Source organism: Myxocyprinus asiaticus, chromosome 32 (genome assembly GCF_019703515.2).
Source record: "Myxocyprinus asiaticus isolate MX2 ecotype Aquarium Trade chromosome 32, UBuf_Myxa_2, whole genome shotgun sequence".
NCBI lineage: Eukaryota > Metazoa > Chordata > Actinopteri > Cypriniformes > Catostomidae > Myxocyprinus > Myxocyprinus asiaticus.
The window spans coordinates 40,602,764-40,626,886 of NC_059375.1; the positions used below are offsets into that span (position 1 = coordinate 40,602,764).

Below are 24,123 nucleotides of genomic sequence, written 5' to 3' on the forward strand. Positions count from 1 at the left end.
AAATAAATGTGTTTTGCCTGCTCACTCATGTTTTCTTTAAAAATGAAGTCTGCGAGTCTTTCTGATAGAATATGCTTTACGAGTTTTCTTTTTCTTCTTTTTTTACTGTGTTGTAACTTTAATCCTAGCCATAGTATTTTAAAGCAATTTTTAAGCAATATAAACATGTATTCATATAGCAGACTCTAACAAAAATTGACTTACAAATGAAGAATACAACAACATAAGCGATCCCTCCTAAGGAGGGAGTAATAGAAAATGTAGTCAACAAAAAGGCATGATTTTCAGCAGAGATAAGGGGTTGTCAGAGTACATTCCTAGCTAAACAGTTTAAAGGAAAAAATGAGGAACTGAAACGTATTTATGTCAGTAGACAACTGTAACTACGAAGAATGCAAAGAATGAAGATAACCCTGGAAAAGAAAATGTCAGATGCTGTAGAGATGCTAGCCAATGTACTTCCCCGGAAATGTTATGTAATGTTTCAGAGGAAAAATAAGATAATGAAGGGAAAACTTGTCTAGTTTTAGTTTCAAACACATATGTCAAGCTCTTAGAAATGTGATATTTGTATTCATTCTGGTTTGACAGTTAAGACAAAAATGGGGGTTTGCGATGTCACATAAAAGCCTGCCTTTACTCAAGTTTTCCCAGGATGGTTTTTTTTTTTTTTTTTTGCTCTTCTGTAATGAGATTAGGGAGGTCAGCGCATGCGTTTTTGCACTTGAATAATTAATTTCAAGCCCATTGCATCACTGATGTGTGGCTAAAAATCATCCCAGTTCCAACACAAATACATTACTCAGCACTAAACTCAAGAGCTGATGAAAGAGCGGTACTACAAGAACATCAAACAGAGACACATTTATTGCCTGTGTTATTATGAGGTCATTAAACAGTGATCTAGAACATCATTATAACTATTACCAGCATTTATGGGGTTATTGGTATTGTTTACAAAAACTTTTTTCAATAACAATTAATAAGTGTGAGCTCTCAAAAGATTTTAGTGTAGAAATTATAATTCTAATAATCTGTACACACAGACAATGTACCAGTCAAATATGTTTAAATCAATTACAGTGTCTCTTGTAGAGGCAAATTAATGTATACTGCAGTTTTCATGACCTCTTGAGATTTTCTCCTTATACAGCAAGGTTTACATTGGACAGTTTCAAATCTAAATTCTGGTTTTAAGTCAGACTGGCTTTGCACATCAGCTGCATTTATACAGTCTGTGATAAAAACTAGTCTAGTGTTTATTTGGGCTGTTGATAGACGGATCCACCTACAGTACAGTACAGCAGGCTACATATTTCCTCCTCTACTAACCAGCTACAACAGAGCAGCCAAATATTCAAAACAGACTGAACCAGAACAGTGAAGTTACTTACATAGAAGCTAATGCCATCTGGATCCACAATTAGTTGAAGCGTTCTGGTGTCGGTCTAAATGGTGGCCGAGTTCGGAATGGCATACTACAACTACTAAACAGATATGGCAAAAGTAGTATGAGTAGTATGGTTAGTATTCCATTCTTTAAAGGGGTCATGTCATGAGGAAACACATTTTCCTTGCTATTTTGAATAAAATACTGTACATTTCAGAAATTTTTAGGACTCAATCCCCAATGCAATAAAAGCAATTATTGAAACATAGCTGCAAAAATGCCTCATTCTCTACTTCCATAGGTTATTTGGGGGCCCAATAATTGATGACTGGCTCTACAACAACAACATCAATGCCTAATTCATGTCATCGCATTCTTGGCCCCGTCCAAAGCTCTGGAATTTTAACTGGACTGAGCTACTTTCCTACACATATCATTCCTTTAAGATCTATTATTAGCAGATGATAAACGATGATGTGCTCAACTCTGTTCTGACAGACTTTACTGAGTTTCTGTTGAGAGAGTAAATATTCTTATTAGTCAGTTTAATAGAGAAGATGACAAAAAGGAAGAAGAGAGAGACAGAAGTCTATGATTTACAGTATATGGGATAAAATAAAAAATAACACTTACTGTAATTAAGTAGTTTTTCCCAGGAATTGTACTTAAGTAGTTAAATTTTTTTATACTTTTACTTAAGTACATTTTAAGTGCTGTAACTGTACTTTTAATGCACTATTTTCCCACCGTCTGTGTTCGCTACTTTCCTGTCCTGATTTTATCTATCAACATGATTGGCTAGGGAGAGTCTCGTGAGAGTCTCGTGACGTGTTCAAAACTTGAACGGCAGCTGTAGGTCGGGCGCCAACTGTTATGAATGTGGAGGATGCCTGAAGCACAGTTCAACACCTGAAAGGGCTTTTCGCAGAGAAAAGGCCAATCGCATGATTGTGTCATGTGAGTTTAGCTTGCTCAAGCCAGGTATCAGCATTAATCCTACCTTTAATTTGAAGAAACATATCAAGGTATATTTCATATTTCTGCTTACTAGAGTTTCCTTTGTGTCTATAATGTAGCTATAGATAGATAATTTATCTATCTATCACTGTGATTATTGGGTTGATGTGAGAGATTAAGGTGATGTTATCAATAGGGCTAGGTGAAAAAAACTCTCTCGATGTTTATCTGAAAAAAAAAAAAAGAGAGAGATGTCCTCGATGTCGGTGATGAACTTTTCTATACTTAGCCTACGTCCTACATCTAGACCATGGGTGTTCATTACATCGACTGCAATAGCAAGACAACCACTGGTTGGTTGATCTAGATAAATTATTAAAGATTGACTTTTTATTTCCTGGTGTCTGTAGCTGCGTACTGTTTGATTGACAGGTGGCTAATGTTTGTGCGCTTTACATGCACGTGTGTTCCGAGAGCGCTAATGCAGGTACACACCTAAATGGTTAAATACACTTTATAATTCCGCCAATGCCCATCTTGGTGAGGCATTAATGTAAACGCAGTCGGTTTGCGGAATGTAAACAGTGGGACAAAAAGCCTATTTGAATCAAAATATTGCACGTTAAGTGTACATGTAACCGAATTGAGCACTGTCTAGTAGGCTATGTCATAAAAAGGCTATTAATCAAACAACAATAACAGGAAAACGAGGTAACCACTCACTACTTTTGGCTGAATAACTTGAGTAGCTTTAAAAGTATTAATAGAATAAAACAGTGACATTTTTAATAATAATATTTTTTAATAATATTGTTAGTGTAACAGTATAAAGAACGGGCAAGGAGGAGGCGGGAACCGGCAGAACAGTCAACGTAAACTTTAATGAGAAACTCAACTTCAAACGAACGTTTGTGCATCTCTCTCTCTCCCGAACCGGCGTCTCTGGCTGCTCTTTATCTCACTCTCCCGCTGATCAGCTGATTTAAGTTGACTTAAATATTGATCTGTTTCTTACCCAACCTATCAAATCTCTTCTGAAGACATGGATTATGCTACTTTTATGCTGACTTATGTGATTTTTAGAGCTTCAAAATGTTGGCACCCATTCACTTGCATTGTATGGAACAAAAGAGCTGAAATATTCTTCTAAAAATCTTAATTTGTGTTCTGCTGAAGAAACAAAGTCATACACATCCTGAATGGCATAAGGGTGAGTATATGATGAGAGAATTTTCACAGTGGCCCCTGTACCAAACAACTTTCCCACCCCTGCTCTACCCCCTCTATTGTGCGAGACATGACGCACCAAGTGACCCTGCTTTTAGTGGTTTTTTTTTTGTTGTTTTTTTTACTCTCTCTGTTGGCATTAAGGGAAATGTAGACCCTACACATAAACTGATTTTAATGTAATTGTTTCATACATTACGAAATAAAATGGGGAACAGTGTACTGAAAATAACTTTTTCATCTTTTCATTTCTGTAATCATGTTGCCCTTTTATTTATTTATTTTATTTGGAATCAGATTCATGTAGTGTTTGCAGTATCATAGATAAGTGATGTATTATAAAAGTTGCCAATCACAAACACCTATAAAATACCTACATTTTTTATTCTTTCTGGCAAACAGCCATAAAAGGGAATGTAAATTATGGTATGTGTGCTACATTTTTAAATTGCAGCATACAGTTTTTATTATAAAGGGGCATAACTTTCACAACTCAGTACTCAATACTCACTACTCATGAGTACTTTTAAATTAGCTACTCTTTTATGGTTACTTGAGTAGTTTTTAGGACAGGTACTTTTGAGTATTATTTTTCAGTACACTTTCCACCCCTGTGTATATAGCATATATTGCAAGACATACAGACTACCAAGGTATGTGCAAAACATTTGACCACTGACCCTTGTTTTTTTTTTTTTTTTTTTTTTCAGCTTTATGGCCAGAATTGACCAAATAATAAATCTAAAGTAGCATTTACAAATACCATATAGTTTACTCACAGATGTCCTTATTGACATGATAAGATGTTAAAATGTTAAGGGTAAAACAACAATACAAACATAATGTTAACAAAGGAAAATATATCAAAACAGCTGTTCCATGGCTTGTTGAAGTTAATCTGTTTTTCTGTAGGGCAATTATGTCACAATACTATTAACCATAAACATTCTAAAGTTTTGTTTTGCCATCTAGAAGTTGACAATCTCTCACCATTAAGATTATTCAGTGTGTTTAAGGCGTAGCAAGTACTTTATAGTTGGAGGAATTAGTAAAATGGGCTGTAGAGGAAGAGCAGGTTTAATTTCATTATTCACATACTAGATTTTTTTAAATATATTTTGTTAGTGTTTGGCAATTTAGTTAATAGACTTCTTTTTTCTCTGCCACTGAAATTAGTTCCAAAAGAATCTGGAGCATTGAGCTTTGAATGTTGGCAAGTAATGCACAAACTGGAACACAGTATGTGAGTGGAACGGATCAACAGCAATTTCCCTCCTCTGTCAAATCGGGAGTGATCAGGAAGCGAGAGAAAACACTAACGCACCAACTTATGAGCTCAAGTCAAAAATCACCCAACTCTACTTCCTGCTCCGTTTCCACTCCACAACAAATCACATACTCTGGTCTAGAATGACATAAACACAGATTGATACAAATTGTGAAACGTCACAGTGTTGTTATACTAATTATCAGCACTCGTGGGACATTTCTCATCAAATCAGATTAAAGGACCAGAATTAACTAATGCATAATATATATTATGTAATGTATTGTTGTTTAAATAAAAAATAAAATAAAAAAAAAGACACTGAGGCATCAGATCTTCAATAGCAATCATATTTGGTGTCCAAGACGTCTCTGTTTTATTTCCCTGTGAGACTGAGATTACGGCTTTGTCTTTTGAAGTTTTCTTAAGTTCAATTCTATGCTGTTCGGCAGACCATATTTGATCAGCTCCTGTTTTAGCTGGAACAAAAATGGACAAACAGATATAATTTTTTGAGCTACACATACTTTCATTGTTATATCTTATTAGTGAATTTAGCATACAGTAAATATTTGTACCAAGTGTGACTTACTTCATCTAAAACTATCTTAATGTTTCCATTCTGTGTTAGGTCTAAAAATGAGGTGAGTTTCACTTGAAGTCCAATTACATTTTCTAAAGGGATACACATAAAACACAAAGAGTGTTCAATTCCATGAAGAAAGCATGCACATTTAAATGCTATCTACGTATATACTGAGAATATGGAAGAGATTAATAGGCAGCTGCAGATTTGAGTGAATCTTTTAAACTAGCAATGACAGCGACTGATTCCACTTGGGCAAGACGATGAATCTGTTAACATGATAAAGGAGTTCTCATATATGGTATGTGTTTTAAGGATGAAAATACTTTTAAGATCACAATGAAATGAAGGCAAGTATGTGAACACACATCAATATTTAAAAAAAATATACCAAATACAGTGGTCTGGTCCCAAATATATTTTGGACACTTTAGACACATTTAAAAATGTAACTCAGAACTGATTACATCTACTGAAAATCAACTTTACAACAGCTGTTAAGTGTGACTTAACTAGCTGAATACTTTTAGGGGATATTGTATATTATATATGCAAGTGATGAATATATCATCCATAAACAAAACAAAAATTATAGAATGATAGAAATGATAGAAAACAAAAAAGAGAGAGAGAAAGAGACATGAAACTAGCACTGCTATATAAAGGGTATGCCAGTATTCCAGACAGCAGAGTATAACACATTATGACATATGACTACACTATAATATTGATGACAATGTTAGAAATTTCTACCTTTTGAGATGATGTTTACACTTGGTTCACTGTCCACTCTGAAGGCCCAACGACCTGTAACGTTTACATTACTGGAGAATTTGAGATTTGGAATGAAGCTCCCGTTGTTTGACCCAGGAATTACAAAGTAGTGTGTGGACATTACAGTGTCATAACCAGCCTGTATAAACAATAAAAAATGAATTATTTATATACAAATATATACAGTACTGTGCAAAAGTCTTAGGCACATAAGATGTTTCAGAAAAAATGTGTCTTAAGATGGTTATTTATATCTCCAGCTTTAGTGTGTCAATAGGAAATATACATTTTAGACTCCCAAACATTCAGTTGCAAATGGAATAGAATAGAAGAACAGGGAGCCCTGCAACAGATGGCATGACACCCACAGAGCCCCCCACTGAACATCGAGTCAATCTAGGATTACATGAAGAGACAGACATAATTGAGACAGACTAAATAGATAGAAGAACTGTGACGAATTCTCCAAGAAGCTTGGAACATCCTATCTCCCAACAACCAAGAAAAACTGTGTCCAGGTGTACCTAGGAGAATTGGTGCTGTTGTGAAGGCAAAGGTGTTCACACTAAATATTGATTTAACTTTTTTTTTATGTTTACTGGACCTTGTATGATGTTTATTGATCAATGAAAACTATTAATGGCATTATTTTTGAAAAAATCCTCAATATGCAACATTTTTTACAAGTGCCTAAAACTTTTGCACAGTACTATATATATATATATATCTATTTATTACAAGACTGTCTGGAATACTCAATTCTGATTGGTCATTGGCACTAACTGGCAGTCCGATATTATTCCGTAACCACCAAACATCGATGTATAAGACCGCTCATCTAGGTCCTTGCGAACCTTCTCTCATGCTTTTCGTATCACTGTGCGATCTCTACCAGTAAGGTAATAAAATAATTTAAACTCAAATCAATGTTTCATGTGCGTTTATTTATTTATTTGGCAAACAGTCTTGTAACAGCCTAGATAATGAAGATACAGTTGGTCATTTTCACAAAATGACCACAAACCAGAGGTTGATTTCAGCGATTCAGTGATTTATTTCTTTACATATAATTACACAATTTCAGCGCAAATCAATGTTTCATGTCCATTTACGTATTTGTTTATGTGCAAGTAGTCTTTTAATAGGCTGAATAATGAGGAGTCAGACGGTCACTTTCACAAAATAAACACCTACAGAACTACGACGCAAATCAGAGGTTGATTTCAGCTGTTCAGTGATTTCTTTCTTCTCAATTTACATAATCTCAGTGCAAATCAATATTTTATGTCCATATATTTATTTATTTGGTTAGTGGCCATGTAATAAGCACAGTTGTTATCACAAAATAAACCTCCACTCTGCGTCGGGGTCCTGATCACCCTTTCGGGTTTATTGTGTGATAACAACTGGCTAATGGTACATTATCCCTTAAAAACAGAGGTAGCTAGTAATGCACGCTACATTTACTCCGTTACATTTACTTGAGTAACTTTTTGGGGGGAAAATTACTTTTAGAGTAGGTTTAAAAGTAGGTACTTTTTACTCTCACTCAAGTACATTTCTAATGACATTTTTTTACTATTACTTTGTTACAATGGGTGGCGTATCTGTCGTTACATTACTGGATTTAATATTAATTAATGCATAATTTGTTGAGAGATTATTGAATGGGACTTTTACGACAGTGGAAGTTCACACAGCTGCACACGCTGTCACAGACTGTCACTCAAGCCGAGTCCATCACTGCTCATGCTCCATCATGCTCTTCAAACAAAGTGAAACACTTTCTTCGTTCTGCACAGTGAAAAAAAGAATAGTTTCGTAATACAATGCCTTCATTTAACACCAAGACAAGTGGATATTTCATGATTAAAATTTAAGCTCCATCTTAAGGCAGCACGTTGAGGTAAGCTGTGGCTCTAATGATAATGCAGGCTTTTCTGTGTCACGGTGATGGTCATTTTCAGGGTGATTCTGTAAATATGGGTTCTTATGACATCAGTTTTAAATTTTCATGAATCAGTGAAGCAATATATCAGTGCGCTTTGTCCTGAGTCCCACACTTTATTTATTTACGTATTTACCCCGCACCCTCGCGGGGGTACTGGAAACTATCACAGCTACTTTGGGCTGATTAACTGTATAAATCCATGTAAACATCCACCTTAAAGTAAGTGTAAATGCTTTTTGCTCTGCCGATCGCATAATTGACAACTGGAGTGTGAACAGACAGTATTTCTGTGTGTGCACAGAGAGGCACACGCGTGAGAGATTGCGGGCGCTAGGCACATGCATGAGAGATGTGTGGGCACAAAGCGATCATATGGCAAAGAGAGTGTTCCGCGACCGGGGTTGGTGCCCTACACAGGCTGCGTACTCTGTGTTTAGGGAGTGGCAGTACTGTGTACAGAACTAATGATCTAAATTCTTTCGACACTGAAAACTGTAACTGCACTGAACTAAGATCTAAAAGCTATGAAGTAGGCATTAATAAAGCATGATCTTGCTTTGGTTTTTATTTCAGCATTATATATAATGTCCCTGTGGGACATTGTTCATGTTTTCACCATAATAATTACTAGATATTTTTCCAAACCTCTCTTCTTATTGACAAATTCATCCAGATCCGACAAGATCCCTTAAAGGGATAGTTCACCCAAAAATTTCTCACCCTTATGCCATCCCAGATGTGTATGACTTTCTTAGAATTGCTCAGCTCTTTTGGTCCATACAATAAAAGTGAATGGGTGCCAACATTTTAAAGCTAGAAAAATCACATAAATCAGCATAAAAGTAATCCATAAGTCTCTAGTGGTTTAATCAAAATCTTTACAAGCGATGTGATATGAGATCGTGTGAATGAGAAACAGATAAACAGATCACTTTCACATTCTTCTTCTTGTGTTTTTGGTGATTCACATTCTTCTCTGCAAATCGCCCCCTGCTGGGCTGGGATAAGAATTTCTAGCAAAAAATGACAAATATTTATCGGTTTCTCACGCACACCTATCATATCACTTCTGAAGATATAGATTTAAATACTGGAGTCATATGGATTACTTTTATGTTTCCTTTATGTGCTTTTTGGAGCATCAAAATTTTGGCACCCATTCACTTGCATTGTACTGACCTACAGAGCTAAAATATTCTTCTAAAAATCATCATTTGTGTTCTGCAGAAGAAAGGAAGTCACATCTGTGATGAGGGTGAGTCAATTATTTTTGGGAGAACTATCCCTTTAAAGTGATAGCGCAGCCAGAATTTTAAATTCTGTCATTATTTCCCTACCCTCATGTTGCTCCAAACCCATGTGGCCTTCTGTATTCTGTGGAACCCAGAAGATGTTAGGGCCTGACAGTCTCAGTCACCATTCACTTTCAAAATATGGGGGAAAAAAATACATTCAATGAAAGTAAATTGTGACAGGCAAACATTCTGTCTAAAATCTCATTATTGTGTTGCATGGAAGAAAGAAAGTCATATGGGTTTGGAACAAAATGATGATGAATGATGACAGAATTTCCATTATTATTAATACATGTATGTAATACATGTTCAATGTGTATTATGTAATGGAATATAGGGGAGTTAACGTCCATTATGTCATTTGTGAAAGTAATGAGTTAAGTACTCTTTTAATTGGATACTTTCTTACTCTTACTCAAGTAATTATTTATGTAAGTACTTTTACTTCTACTTGAGTAATTTTAAATAAATAATTGTACTTTTACTTGTGTACAGTTTTTGGCTACTCTACCCACCTCTGCTTACATAGTATATATATATATATGTGTGTGTGTGGTAAGAGAGAGAAATAGAAATACTGTACAATAGTTCGTTCTCTCCCAGCGATGTCTCCATAATTCATCAGAATAAATGAAGAATTACCAGTTGAAATTAAAACCACTTGAAATGAAGTTTCCTGAAAAGAACGAAAGCAAGGTTTGTCACTCCAATTCTGAAAATATAATGTTTTACTCTACATAATCTGTGATAGTTACAGTACATTGAAACTTCATGTTCTTTTTGCTCTGTTAATAACTTAAAATAATAACAACAACATCACTAATAATAATAATTAACATAAAAGTGTCAGGATGACTTCTGAGAACTGATTATAAGCAACATTTCTTAAAAAAAACAAATAGTCACACATCACTGATCATTTATCACACACCCAAGAAACTTTTACCTATCTATAAAACATGTATAAATGCAACTAGGATACATTTTCATAGGTTTTCTTTTTTCTTTCTACACAATGCACAATTTGTGCAGAAATTGCCACCCCACATCACCTTTCTGAAAAATGCATGCTTACTTTGTGATACACAAATGATATGTTTATGTTATGTTTATATCCTTGGGGTCTCTGGGAATATGAGGGTTTTAACAGTTACAGTTCAGGAAAAAGTAACAAACTAACTTACTGTGTTTGTGGTGCAGCAGTAAGCGACTTTATCCCAAGTTGCAACAAATACCCAAGTAGCATTTAAGCTCAGATCAGGGAAGTACTGTTTTATATCCTGAGTGGCATGTGTGAGCACACTTCCATTTGTGTACTGCTGATATGAAACAACACCTCTCCTGTTGTCAAGATCAGTCCAGAAAGCAGCAATGATATCTTGGCTTCCCTTAGCAGGAAAGGAGAATGGGATATATTGCCCTGAAGGTTGGTTGAATGTAAGGTGTCCATTATTATTAACCTGTAACATGAGAAATCTGTCAAAAACTACCAGACAAAATGTATGAAAGCGTTTTACTTATCACAAATGTGTTTCTATAAAACAATGAAAATTCTAAATATGAATAACTGAATTCTTACATAAATCTGGAGGTATGTACGCTCAAAGAATATAAATGGACTCAACAGGCCAATCAAAGTCGAGCTTCCATCATCAACAGCACTATTGCTTGTGTCTCCTGCTGCAGAGCCGAAAGGGTAAAATATTCCTGGTGGTGCAGAAAGAACAGTAGTGTATTGTAAAACAGATGTACAGTTTGTTCAGTGGGTTATGCTGTTGTGAACCTTGATCCATTCAGCTTATAAAACATTTTTTTTTAAATCTTTCAAAAGAATTTACATTGGAAGAATAACTCAGGAAAACATGGCTTTTGGAAATCAGAAGGCCTATAACCAAAGACCTATTGCTGCAACCTATTGATCAAACTGTACCTCTATTCCTAAGAACATCATTTTCACGCAAAAAACCCCCCAAACAAAACAAGTTAAGCTTTGTCGACAACATTTGTGGCATGATGTTGATTACTACAAAAAGCAATTCCAACTGGTCTCTCCTTTTCCTTAAAAAAAGCAATCTGGATACAATGTGGCACCAAAACACAATATTTATATTAGTTTTGTTTTTAAATTATGTAAATTAACATACCTGAGAAATTGCTTGATCCGGTGGTTGTCGTGTCTGTTGTGGTGTTAACTTCATTAATAGAAAATGAACAGAGAATACAATACACTTATTACACGTCATCTTTTGATATTTTTTAAACCAGCATGATTTATCCATTACTCATGATAATTATAATTGTATGTATTATAATTATAATTTTAACTAAAATGAAATATGGGCAAGTATACAACAACAACTATAATTTTTTCAAATATATACCAAATACAATGGTCCCAAATGTATTTTGGACACTTTAGACACATTTAAACATGTATGAATGACTTTGCATTATATAACAATATATATATATATATATATATATATATATATATATATATATATATATATTTCTTTTTTTTTTTTTTTTTTTTTGTTTTTTTTTTAAGGCATCTATTTTAACAGTATATACCACAGCTGGACATTGATAGACATGGCGTTCTGTAAAGGATCTAGTTCTGCATCTGCACATTTCACACTCTTTTTTTCTGTGCATACAGTCACAAACACAACACACAATACTCTTCCACACTGTAACCCAACAAAGTACATAGCAAGTTACATTACCAATCGTTGTGGTTGTGTTTTGTGTGACAGTAGACTGGGTAATGTTCTGAACCTCTGAAAAAAATTATGAATATTAATCAACAAAGTTACAAAGAGCATATGCAAATTTATGTTTACCTGCACAGTACATTTGCTTTTAATTAATCATGTGCATTCTTGTTTAATTTAAAATGGCTACACTTTATCATTTGTAATGCATACTACGTTTGTAAGCTATATTCTTTCTAACTTGATTTTAGCCCAAACATTTTAAGTGAAAATAGCCCAAATTTTTCCCTGAAAAATACACTGTAAATACTAATAGTTATCTGAAAAAATAAAATAAAAATAAATAGTTGACTCAACTTAGGCTTTATTTGACTATTCTTACTATTTTTTATTAAGGTACCATTACTCTCTAAACCCTAAAGTTGTCATTAATAAAAAAAAAAAAATCAAGTGGTCCTAATTAAACAGCACTTGAAATGTCACATTTTGGAATCATAACTCAAAAATAAATGTTCTTTAAACTTTGGCCTCAAGTCATACTAACTCAAAATGATCAAGTACAAAATTGCAGCTGTGTGAAATACCCATAAGCCCTTGCGCTTGAATAAATGATGTATATTTGATGAAGACAAGAGAACTCATGAAGAAATATAATAATTGTTATTGGAAAATGAAAACAGTATTAATTCTTATGACTATTGTTGTTGTAGCTGGTTGATAGTTGTGATTTGTCGTCACTGTTAGAATGATTCGTGTTACCTCAGTGTTACCACATTGAATTAAGACTTCAAAAACAGGATTTACCATTAAAAAAAATAATAATAATAAAAAAAAGAAATAATAATAATAATAATAATAATAATAATATATATATATATATATTTGATTGTATATGAATCAGTTTTGAGCAGCTGTAAGCACTGATCAAAAAATTAATTTGCTCGAACTTCAGCACACTAAGAAGCCTTTCCAGAAGTTTATTATTATTATTATTATTATTATTTATTTATTTATATGAATATAATAAATGAACTGGTCAGCATTGTTACCTATGACTGAGTTGGACATGGGTCAATTACTCAGATAAGAAGTCAAATTTAATGACATGTAAATGAAAATGAGGCTGTGAGAGACGGACGTACCCAATTTACATTGGACAAATAACAAAAAAAAAAAAAAACAGAGACAGAGACAGACCTTGATCCATTCAGCTGATAAAACATACACAAAAATAAAAAAAAAATTAAAAAAAAACTTTCAAAAGAAATTACAGTGGACAAATAACTCAGGAAAAACATGGCTTGTGGAAATCAGAAGGTCTAGCACCAAAACACCTATTGCTGCAAACTGATCAAACTGTACATCTATTCCTAAGAACATCAGTTTCACATAAAAACAAACAAACAAACAAAACAAGTTAAGCTTTGTCGACAGCATTTGTGGCATGATGTTGATTACTACAAAAAGCAATTCCGACCGTCTCTCCTTTTCCTTAAAAAAATTAATCTGGGTACAATGCGGCACTTACAATGGTCCCATATAATGTGGCACCAAAACACAATATTTGTATTCTTTGTGTTTTCAAATTATGTAAATTAACATACCTGAGAATTTGCTTGATCCGGTGGTTGCCATGCTTGTTGTGGTGTTAACTTCATTAATAGAAAATGAACAGAGAACACAATACACATATTACTCATAATTTTTCAATATTTCTTTGGACCAGCATGAATCATCCATTACTCATGAGAACTATAACTTGGTGAACATGGAGCTTTTTAAATTTAAGTCATTCTTCTCTACTCAGCTGTATTTTACAAAAGTGCAGATTTACACTGGCCAAAAGTTTGGAATAATGTACAGATTTTGCTCTTATGGAAAGAAATTGGTATTTTTATTCACCAAAATTGCATTCAACTGATCACAATGTATAGTCAGGTCATTAATAATGTGAAAAATTACTATTACAATAAAAAAAAAAAAAAAAAAAAAGATTTTAAAGGTACTATATGTAAGATTGACAACAAGCGTTGAAATGGGTACTGCAGTCCAAATTCAAAATATTGGAGGGTTGTCTGCCCCGCCCCAGACTCGAAGCTCATGCGGGTTGCCAGAATGAGGACACGCAACAGGATCCGTTTTAAAGGATTTCTGGGCTTTAATCTGTCTCCATCTTCCAAAGGCATCTCCAGTATTTATCCTTGTTTTACCACACCTCTGATCATGGCGGTTTTTAGACGGATGGCGAGGCTTTTTAGGTCGGGTGCAATCTGTTATCTCTGATCCAGTTCATTTGCTGGCTTCCATGGCTGCAGCACGCAGTGTTGTTTGCCTGCAAACTTGTTCAAATTTGACAACCCGGCGATGTCGAAATACTATTGGTGAGTGGGCAGTGGGCGGGATCACACAGGCCAAAACATAAACAGAAATTCCGGCCCAGAATGGAAACTTCAAAGTAGAATATACTGGCTGTAGCATTGTTATCAGAGAAGCCAGTATTTCAACTTAGCATGTTTCCTAATTCTCTAATGACATCTGGCTTCATCTGAATTCTGAATCTGAATTAATGGGTATAAAAAACAAAAATGGGTATAAAAAATAAATGAATAAATTATTACTTGTTAGTTCTTAATTGGATGCCACTTGCAGAATTAAACATGCAACATATTTAGCTAATGTGACTACAGTAGAGTATATAAATGATTTTAACTGGGCTTGCCTGCTTGCATATATATTTATTTATATTTATAAATCCTTCTTTGTTTTATTTTCAACATTATCATTTCTGTGATTCGCTTTGCAAAGTTCATCACAGACGCCGCACCTGCAGCCCAGTGCCGTTTTCTCTGGGCTGCAGGTGAGAAAAATAAACGACTGTCTATGAAAAAAACAAATAAAATGTCATGATATGTGAGCTCAAATAATGTATAAAGCAATCATATTTCTAAGGTAACTCTATCAAACAGCGACACCAGTCGTTCCCACATTTACACAGAATTTCCTTTCTCTCGCGGAATTTAAATTGGATAAAATGGATAAAATATATCTGGTGCTGGCAAGAAAATGAACACAAAGATATGCAAGCTGTCATCAAGATGCATTCCACACTGATTTATGAGGTTCAGGTAGACTATGTTCATAGGTTGTGAGAAAAGCAAAACTGGTTCTAATTTTAAGTCTATAATCACCTGTCCATGGATTTGTAGTTGTTTGTGCAATGGTTGTTAAAAGAAAAGAGAGAGTTAAAAGAAGTTCGAAATAAAATAAGTACATAAAAAAACGTACCTTAAGAATGCATTTTTATTGTCTTTGACACTTTAAGACTGATATTCAGGTAGTAAACAAAATCTTACCCAGTGGAAGGACGAAAATGATTGTGAACACCAGCAGATGTTGTGTAACTCGAGGCATTCTCAAACTGGATCAGATGAAGCCAGAGATAAAACTGGAATGTAGAAGTTCTTGTTCTGTAATCAGAGAAAACATGACTGATATGTTGTTCCAGACATGTATGACTTTCTTTCCTCCGTTGAACACAAAAGGAGATGTTAGGCAGAATGTCAGTCTCGCCAATCATTTTCCATACAATGAAAGTGAACGCTGACTGAGTCAAACATTCTGTCTAACATCTACTTCTCTGTTCCATGAAGGAAATAAAGTCATACGATGTGGTTTGGTAAATGATGACAATTTTGTCATTTTGGATTGAAACATCACTTTCAGCTTACTTAACAAATGCAGTTAAAACTTTTAATAATACCCTTATAAAATAATTAATCAGATTTAACCGTGATCTGACACTGAAATCTGATTGATTTTAAATATGTTGTATAATAACCAAGATGTCTACCATTAAGGCTCATTCATATTACTCCTACTAACGCCTACAAACGGCAATACACACTGAGCTAATAAACTACTATATATAAAGGGAAGCTGGGGAGAGTTGTAACACCATCAGTTTAACCTAATTAGAAATTAGCCAACCTTTTGACATCAGAGTAGAAGTTGAGTTTGTGTAAGTATCTGTGTAAAACTACAAAGGATTTATAAGAGAAAACAAAAATAAAATTAATTAACCATTTACGACCCCACATCCACATGCGTAGACATTGTATTTTGGCTACACTATAAGCAACATATAATTAAAAATGTATTTAAACCGACTGAATACTGATACATTTCTGACTCTTAAAATGGCCCTGCTAGTGGCATTGGCATCGTTTAAAAGGGTTGGTGATTTACATGCCCTGTCGATCAATCCCTTGTGTATGGAGTTGCGCCAGTGTGTTCAAGAGTGGTGTAAAGGCCTCGCATGGGCTATTTACCTAAGGTCATTTAGACAATATAATTTGCTCACAGACTATTAATTTTTAGGCTTTCTATCCTCCCCCATTTGAGTCGGAGGAGCATGAAAGATTACCTATGCTTTTCCCAGTTTGGGCGTTGTGAAATTACTTTGACCGTTTCAGCCAGGGACGCAAGTCAGAGCAGTTGTTTGTGTGCTTTGGCGGCCGCAACAGGGATGTTTCGGTATCCAAGCAAAGACTGTCTCATTGGCTTATTGATGCACTTTTTAAGTGTGAATTTTGGGTATTCTAACCCATTCTGCGAGGAGCATGGCCACTATATGCTTGCCACATGAGCATAGACAGTTGGCAGCTACTGGTCGCATGGCTTCAATGTATATCATTCCCAATGCGATTATGCAGCTCAAGTTCCTCGAAAGGGAACGTCTCGGTTACGCCAACAAGACGCTGTATAAGCTAGCCATACTCTCTAGCAGCTGCATAGGCATAGACTCGATGGCATGAAGCAAGCGCCTTTATGGAGCTCGTAACGTAGCTCCCTAGGGTGTTGCTTAAGCACCATCAGCCAATAATTTGGCGTGATTGTATAAGGGCTTCAGAACATGTGACACTCAGGGAGTGTCCCAATGCGATTACACAGTGGCTCGTTCCCACTCAGAGAACCAGGGTTACGCTTAACAGAGACGCTTTTCCTCAGCTCACTTAGTTTTTAACAAAAAATGTCAGGTTTTATAGCTGCTTTTCTTAGGGTAGCAAATTATCTATTGCAAAGAATGGGTTCTTGTAGTTGTGTTGCCTTAATTTTATTAGAGATTTGTACAGAATTGTACAGATACGATCCTCATTTACCATCTCAGGCAGTATGTTGGCATTCAGAGCATGACCCTAAGGTGGTTAAATGGTTGAATGTTTTCAATTAAGATTGAAAATTTCACATAATCTTCAGCTTCTATCACCTGTGGGGTGCCTAAAGGTTCTATTTTAGGACCAGTATTATTTTCCTGTATATGCTCCCCCTTGGTTTAATCTTTAAAAAATATGCCATTTTTGTACTTTAGTCATCTTGACTACCAGGAAGAGATCATCAGTCCTGGCCTCTCTTCACTGGTAACCGGTTCAGTTCAGAATACAATACAAGATGTTATTGTATCTTTTTTAATCTTTACATAGAATATCACCAGAGTATATTTCTGAATTCATTACATTCCAAGGCCAAATTAAGCCTGCTCTGACCCACCTCAGCCACGAGTATCAAAGGCAGATCTAATGCTGCTTTGGTTCTGTGTAAATTAAATGCAGCATCAGAGCAGCTTTATACTTTGTTGTTGTCATGACAGAACATTTCATATTTAAAACTATAATTTAATATTTTCATTCATATTTCTATATTCATATTTAAAACAGTAATCTTATAAAATGATTTATGCAATTGTAATTGCTGTGTAAATGCATTTATGCCTGCTCTGAGCAGTACTAAACATTCTTATGTATTTACATATGGTCTACGCTGTAGTTTTTAAAGTGCATTATAAATAAATTTGAATTGAATTAAAAGAAATAGTATTATTAATAATTATTTATTACACACTGGCATATGATATTGCTATATCATATAAAAAAATGCCCTTATCTTAGCTGCCCTTAGCTGCCGTTTTAAAAAGCATTATGCCATTATATTGTCTCCTATTTATAACCATTGCAAAAATAAAAAAATTATCATTATGTAATGTTTTTGCATGATCAGTCCATTCCATGAGACTAAACTATCAAAAAAGTATATAGCTTATGAAACATAAGATTAAAGAAAAAGCTAGAAATATTTGACTTGCCTCAGATAGTTTCATCCAACATGCTCTGCAACATACTGTGAATTAAACTGGCTAGCAGGAAGCTTTCAGTGATCATAAGTGTGTCACCACCCTGTGTGTAATACCTCCATGGAATGTCATAAAAAAAAACATGGCATGTTCTGTTGCAGAACACGGCTTCTGTTAAACATGTTCAGTTGCAAAATATCCCAAACGAAAAGATTACGCTAAAAAAAAAAAAAAAGCAATTTGGATGCTGGTTAAAACCATGAATTTATAAGTCTTGTCATGAAAAACAAATCCAAACCAAAAAGGAGTAGATCGTAGCTTCATCTTACTATTCATTTAGTATTGTAGCCCATTTCCTAAAGGCCAAAGCCATCATAACTTTATTTAGTATTTGAAAATTGTCATAGATTTATGAGTGCTCTGGAGTAATCGCAGAGTACTAAGAGCATTGTAGGGAGACTTAATTTACAGTATAAAATGATGAGACTTTAATACCAGGATAATTTATGTTTATTTTTTTCATCTGTACACCTACTTATTCATGCAATTATCAAATTAGCCAATCATGTGGCAGCAGTGCAATGTATAAAATCAATCAGATACGGGTCAGGAGCTTCAGTTAATGTTCACATCAACCATCAGAATGGGGAAAAAACGTGATCTCAGTGATTTCGACCGTGGCATGATTGTTGGTGCCAGACGGGCTGGTTTGAGTATTTCTGTAACTGCTGATCTCCTGGGATTTTTACGCACAAAAGTCTCTAGAATTTACACTAGAATGGTGCCAAAAACAAAAAACATCCAGTGAGCGGCAGTTCTGTGGACGAAAATGCCTTGTTCATAAGAGAGGTCAACGGAGAATGGCCAGGCTGATACGAGCAGACAGAAAGGCCACAGTAACTCAGATCACCACTCTGTACAATTGTAGTGAGCAGAATAACATCTCAGAATGCACAACACAGCAGCAGAAGACCATGGGCTACAACAGCAGAAAACCATGTTGGGCACTTGATTAGGACCATAGTGTTCCTAATAAAGTGCTCATTGAGTGTATATTGAAGTTACAATGCAAACAACACTACACATTGGACAGTGACTCTCAGTAGCACTTGAAGCACATCCTCACAAGTTCATGTTAAGTGAAGATTTGGGAAACGCAGGTAAAAAATAAGGAATGGAATGGACTCGGGGGGGGGGAATCATACAATAACACAGCACATAGATAGAACATTCTAATAAATTCTGGGTAAATCTTTAATCCCCACAGAAGTGCTTATAAGTGTGAGATATAGCAGGGATTAACTTAAAAAAAAAAAAGCAATGCATTTAAATAAAAATAAAAAGATAAACGAGGTGTTGCTAGTTCAACAGCTCAAGTTAGATCAGCTAAAATCACTTACAGAACCTTTAATTAGTATCGATTTGCTAGCCTGTGACCCCTGAAATAGGTGTAAAATAAGCTATTGTAACAGACACATTCTGTCTAACCACAATATCAGAGTTCTGGAATTTAGCTGCACATATCAGTCCTTTAATATCTATTATTAGCAGATGTCATAAACTGATACATAACGATGATATCACTTCTGTTCTGACAGACTTTATTGCCAACTCCTGTTCAACTGAACATTTCAGCTGGAGTTTCTGTTGAGAGAGTAAATATTCATATTAGTCAGTTTAATAGTTTAATAGAGAAGACGACTAAAAGGAATAAGAGAGCGACAGATGTCTATGATTTATATGAAATAAATCTAAAAGTAACACTTTTCTTAAGAGTGACAGATACAAATCAATAATAGGCCTGTCTGAGATAAATAAGAATCTTGTATTTAATAACATGGAGAATTAAACACATCTAAAAAATACAATGCAAAGTTATGAGCTTTCCCATAATTCACACATTTTTGAATTATTCATGAAAAACCCACATCAAGCGTGTGTCTCCCCCTCGTGGTGATCAAAGGAACATATAAAGGTAAGCTGGAACCAGAGGCACAACTAAACTAAAATAAGCTTTTCTCTATCAAATGTAGCCTACCTACAATCTCTGTTTGTTTTAAATGATTATTTTTTTATAATTCTTATGCTGAATGAAGAAAGAATGTTTTATCACTTTACAGTGTGCCATAAACTGAAAAAAGCAATTAAGTTAAACATTTCAGAAACATGATATTTTCCAGGAACACACAGGCACACTAGGAAAATGTATGCAGTTGAATTTCCTGCTGGTTTACTTAAAGTTACTCAATGTATCACACTTGGTCTAATTTCCTGTTCTGTGATCTTCCCTCTTGTGCTGTTTTGTCACAATCCATTTTCAATGTGTGAATGTCTGTGTAAAGACTATTTTGCAAGACATACAGACATGGCTATCAAGCAGTGCTCATGCATCCACCTGCTGTGTAGCAATTCTTGTTTTGCATCTGGAACATGGTGTTACAAAGAGAACACATAGAATAAGCATTTTATTACCAATCATTTATTTGAAATATCAAAATGTAATAACTCAAAGTAAATAAAGAATATTTCAAAGAAAATGAACAGCAATGAACAGAAACAAACAGCAATGGACTGTGAAAATAAAATTGTTATAAACCAAAAAACATTTTGCAAACATTTTCAACATCAAAATTCAGTTAAGTCAATGAATAGCAATAACATTTTTGCATGTGTTTGTTCAGCATTGTGGCTGACATATATATATATATATATATATATATATATAGTATTCGACACATTTTAAAAAAAATAAAAATAAAAAAAAAATCAGTTTTTGGGTCTTTCCCATTCATTTCCTAAGGTCACCAAATTTTTATTTTATTTTTATTTTATTTATTTTTTTTTATGACCACTTAGACCCATCAAATGAACTTCAGATTCAGATACAGATTGCAAGTTTAATTGAAGTCACCAAGTCTTGAACCACTCAGATTGAGGAAATATTTTTTATAAAATAATAATAATAATAATAACAGCTTAGGTGGGTTAAGAAGGCATAGAGAGTATTTTAAAGTTGTTCATATACTAGCAAAAGGGGCTGTAGATGAAGAACCGGTTTAATTTCATTAGTCACATACTACAGATCAATTAAAATATATATTGGTAATGTTTGTTTGTTAAAGCAAGATGTTAATGGAGTTACTTATGTGTCAGACACAGTTTGGCTATTTAGGTCATAGACATTTTTTCTCTGCCAATAACAATAGTTCCAAAAGAATCGAGCTTTGCTTGCCAGCAAGTAATGCACAAACTGGAACACAGTATATTGCGTGGGGGGGGGGGGGGGGTTCATATGTGTGAGGAATGGCAGCCGGTGGAGTTTCTGGTGCCCCCGTAGGGAGTAGGTGCACTACGCAGATATATGTTTATAGGGAGCAGCAGTACCAGTCAGTAATATCTGAAATTATTTAGCAGAGATGGGCCACTTCTAATTAAATGAATGGAAGAAATTAGAACACCCAACCAAGAAGTTCTAGCTCCCAACGGTCAACAGATGTAGAAAGGAAGTCCCGCCTTACAGGTAAAAGAGACAATCACCTTTTAGATACAAACATCACCTGTCAATCAACTTGACAACACGCATGCGCATTAGCTATACAAGCCTGGAAATTGCATGTTTTAGCATAATATGAGGTAAAGAAGCACAATTTATGTTTCCAATACTATCAAATGTAATTGCTGATTTGAAATATGTTCTTTGATCGTAATCTTGACCAACCGTTTTTGAGATTTCGGTGTTCCCCCATTCAAGCAGATAGGAGCTGCACTGGCATGACTGGAAATAGCCGCCCCCCCCCCCATTCCAAAGATGGCCGACAGTGGACAGACTTGCTATAATGTATTCAGATTGTCCCTTACCACATCCTTGACCGTTTTAGCAATAAATGCTTTTTGTGTTTTTAATAATAAAAAGTATATATCCTTTCTTATATGCTGAGAACTTTTCTGACCCATGTTTCTTCAATTATTTATCTTCTTTATCTTATGTATACATCTGTGTTGGTTTATATGTATTTTTATGTTTTTATATTATTATTTTTCCCTTCACCTGTACTACTTGTCTTTATGACAAGTCGTTGTAGTCATTGTATTTATACATTGTTAGATCTGTGTAATTTTGTACATCTTATTGAATATTTAACCTTTTTTCAATAAAAATATCCACCGTTTTAGCACAACGTGTGGACTTTTCAGATGGCCCCTTACTACACCTTCACATTAAAAGCACGTTTCAGCACAATGTGTGGACTTTTCAGACAATCCCTTACCGTATGAAACGTTTTCATCTTATATCAATGTTAAATTAATGATCTGGAACATTTTCGCCATGACACCATCTGACCAGCTTACGGGACAAATCTCGTCCCATATTGACTTGACACGGGACGAATCATTTCATATTTAAATACGGGTCGATCCCACATTTTACGGGACAGGTGGCAACCAATTCTACCAGGAGGTCTAATACATTCTCATGAGCAAAGTGTGGAAGCAGAAAATCATGGAGTTTATTGGGAGAAATTGTAAATCGGGAGTACAGCGGGAGGAGGGGTGGAAAAACGGGAGAAACCCGGTAAAATCGGGAGTGTTAGCAGGTATGGCTCAAAGTGTTCTGTTATCAGTTTAGTTCCACTGCATGTTTGCCATTTTACACTTCCTGCTCACTCCTCATGCACTGGTGAGAGAGACCCCCCTCTGAGTGAGAGAAAACATTAACGCACCAAGAAAAGTGTTCTGAGCTCCAGTCAAAATTACACAACTCTGCTTCCTGCTCTGTTTCCACTTCACACCACTCACATACTCTGACAATACTTTACCAGTTGTTGTGATAGGCACAGAAATGGATTTTGTGGGTTGGTTTGTGTCTGTTGTTGTTGTCGACGTTGTGTTAAGAATTGTGACATCTGGTATAAATCACTTTTATTAAGGTCAGTCATTTTCATATGTAACTCAGATGTAAATTACTAAAGTGCATATGAGTAAATGCTCTTCCTGCATTATAAACTCAACAGACGTTTGGCCTGACAAACTCATAAACATAATAGTTTCCTGGACAGGCTTTGACTCGTATGGGGTGGGATCTGAAACCACAGCAGTCATTCTTTGTGGTACCACAGACATGCCGTGTGACCACTCCATCTTCCAGCTGTGGACGTGGGTCATTGAGCCACAGTGGGTATTCAGTGCCACACATGCTGTACTTAACACATGACTCTGGCATTTGTACACGCTGACCATTGTAGAAAAGTCTGTACCAGCTATTCCAGTTGAGATTACCATCACACATTATACTGTTGTTATAAGGAAAGTCATTGGCTCTCCATGTCCCATTCAGACTGGTATAATTGTAGCAGGGTTCGACACTTGGGGAGGTGAAAGAAACTATTATGAAAAAGAAAAAATAAATCAGAAAGAGAGCATACCATATTCGGCAGGTTAAATGCATCAAAGGTATTAATAAATTATTTTTAACAGATCTGCAAAGGTAGTTGTCATATGAAAGCTTACAATAAAATAAATACATATGAAGCAGAATGACTGAACCTGCACAATATAAAGAGAATGGGATAAATAGATTTGGCCTGGTTAATTCATAGACATAATAATCTCCAGGACAAGTATTCACTTGGATTGGGTTGGATCTGTATTTATTGTACTGGTAGTAGTAAACAGACCCATAGACTTCACGAGTAACAACTCCATCTTCTATCTGAGGATGAGAGCCACCAAGCCACAGAGAACTATAACCTCCACATGACATGTAAATAAAAGATCACTCAGGCATCTGAGCACTCGATCCATCAATAAAGAGTCGATACCAGCCATGCCATTCAA

General features: G+C 35.1%; 1 protein-coding gene across 1 annotated transcript; it reads right to left on the reverse strand.

The window, feature by feature from the left end:
• Nucleotides 1–418: 418 nt before the first annotated feature.
• Nucleotides 419–18,340, reverse strand: LOC127423609 (sushi, nidogen and EGF-like domain-containing protein 1). Its single transcript, XM_051668062.1, has 11 exons — nucleotides 18,301–18,340; nucleotides 15,515–15,628; nucleotides 13,766–13,813; nucleotides 12,174–12,227; nucleotides 11,592–11,639; nucleotides 11,027–11,154; nucleotides 10,632–10,907; nucleotides 10,031–10,123; nucleotides 6,181–6,340; nucleotides 5,434–5,516; nucleotides 419–5,320 (listed from the first exon to the last, which is right to left on the reverse strand). Exons 2-11 carry the CDS (start codon nucleotides 15,570–15,572, stop codon nucleotides 5,240–5,242), a joined length of 1,029 nt encoding a protein of 342 aa, XP_051524022.1. The 5' UTR covers nucleotides 15,573–15,628; nucleotides 18,301–18,340; the 3' UTR covers nucleotides 419–5,239.
• Between the last annotated feature and the right edge of the window lie 5,783 nt (nucleotides 18,341–24,123).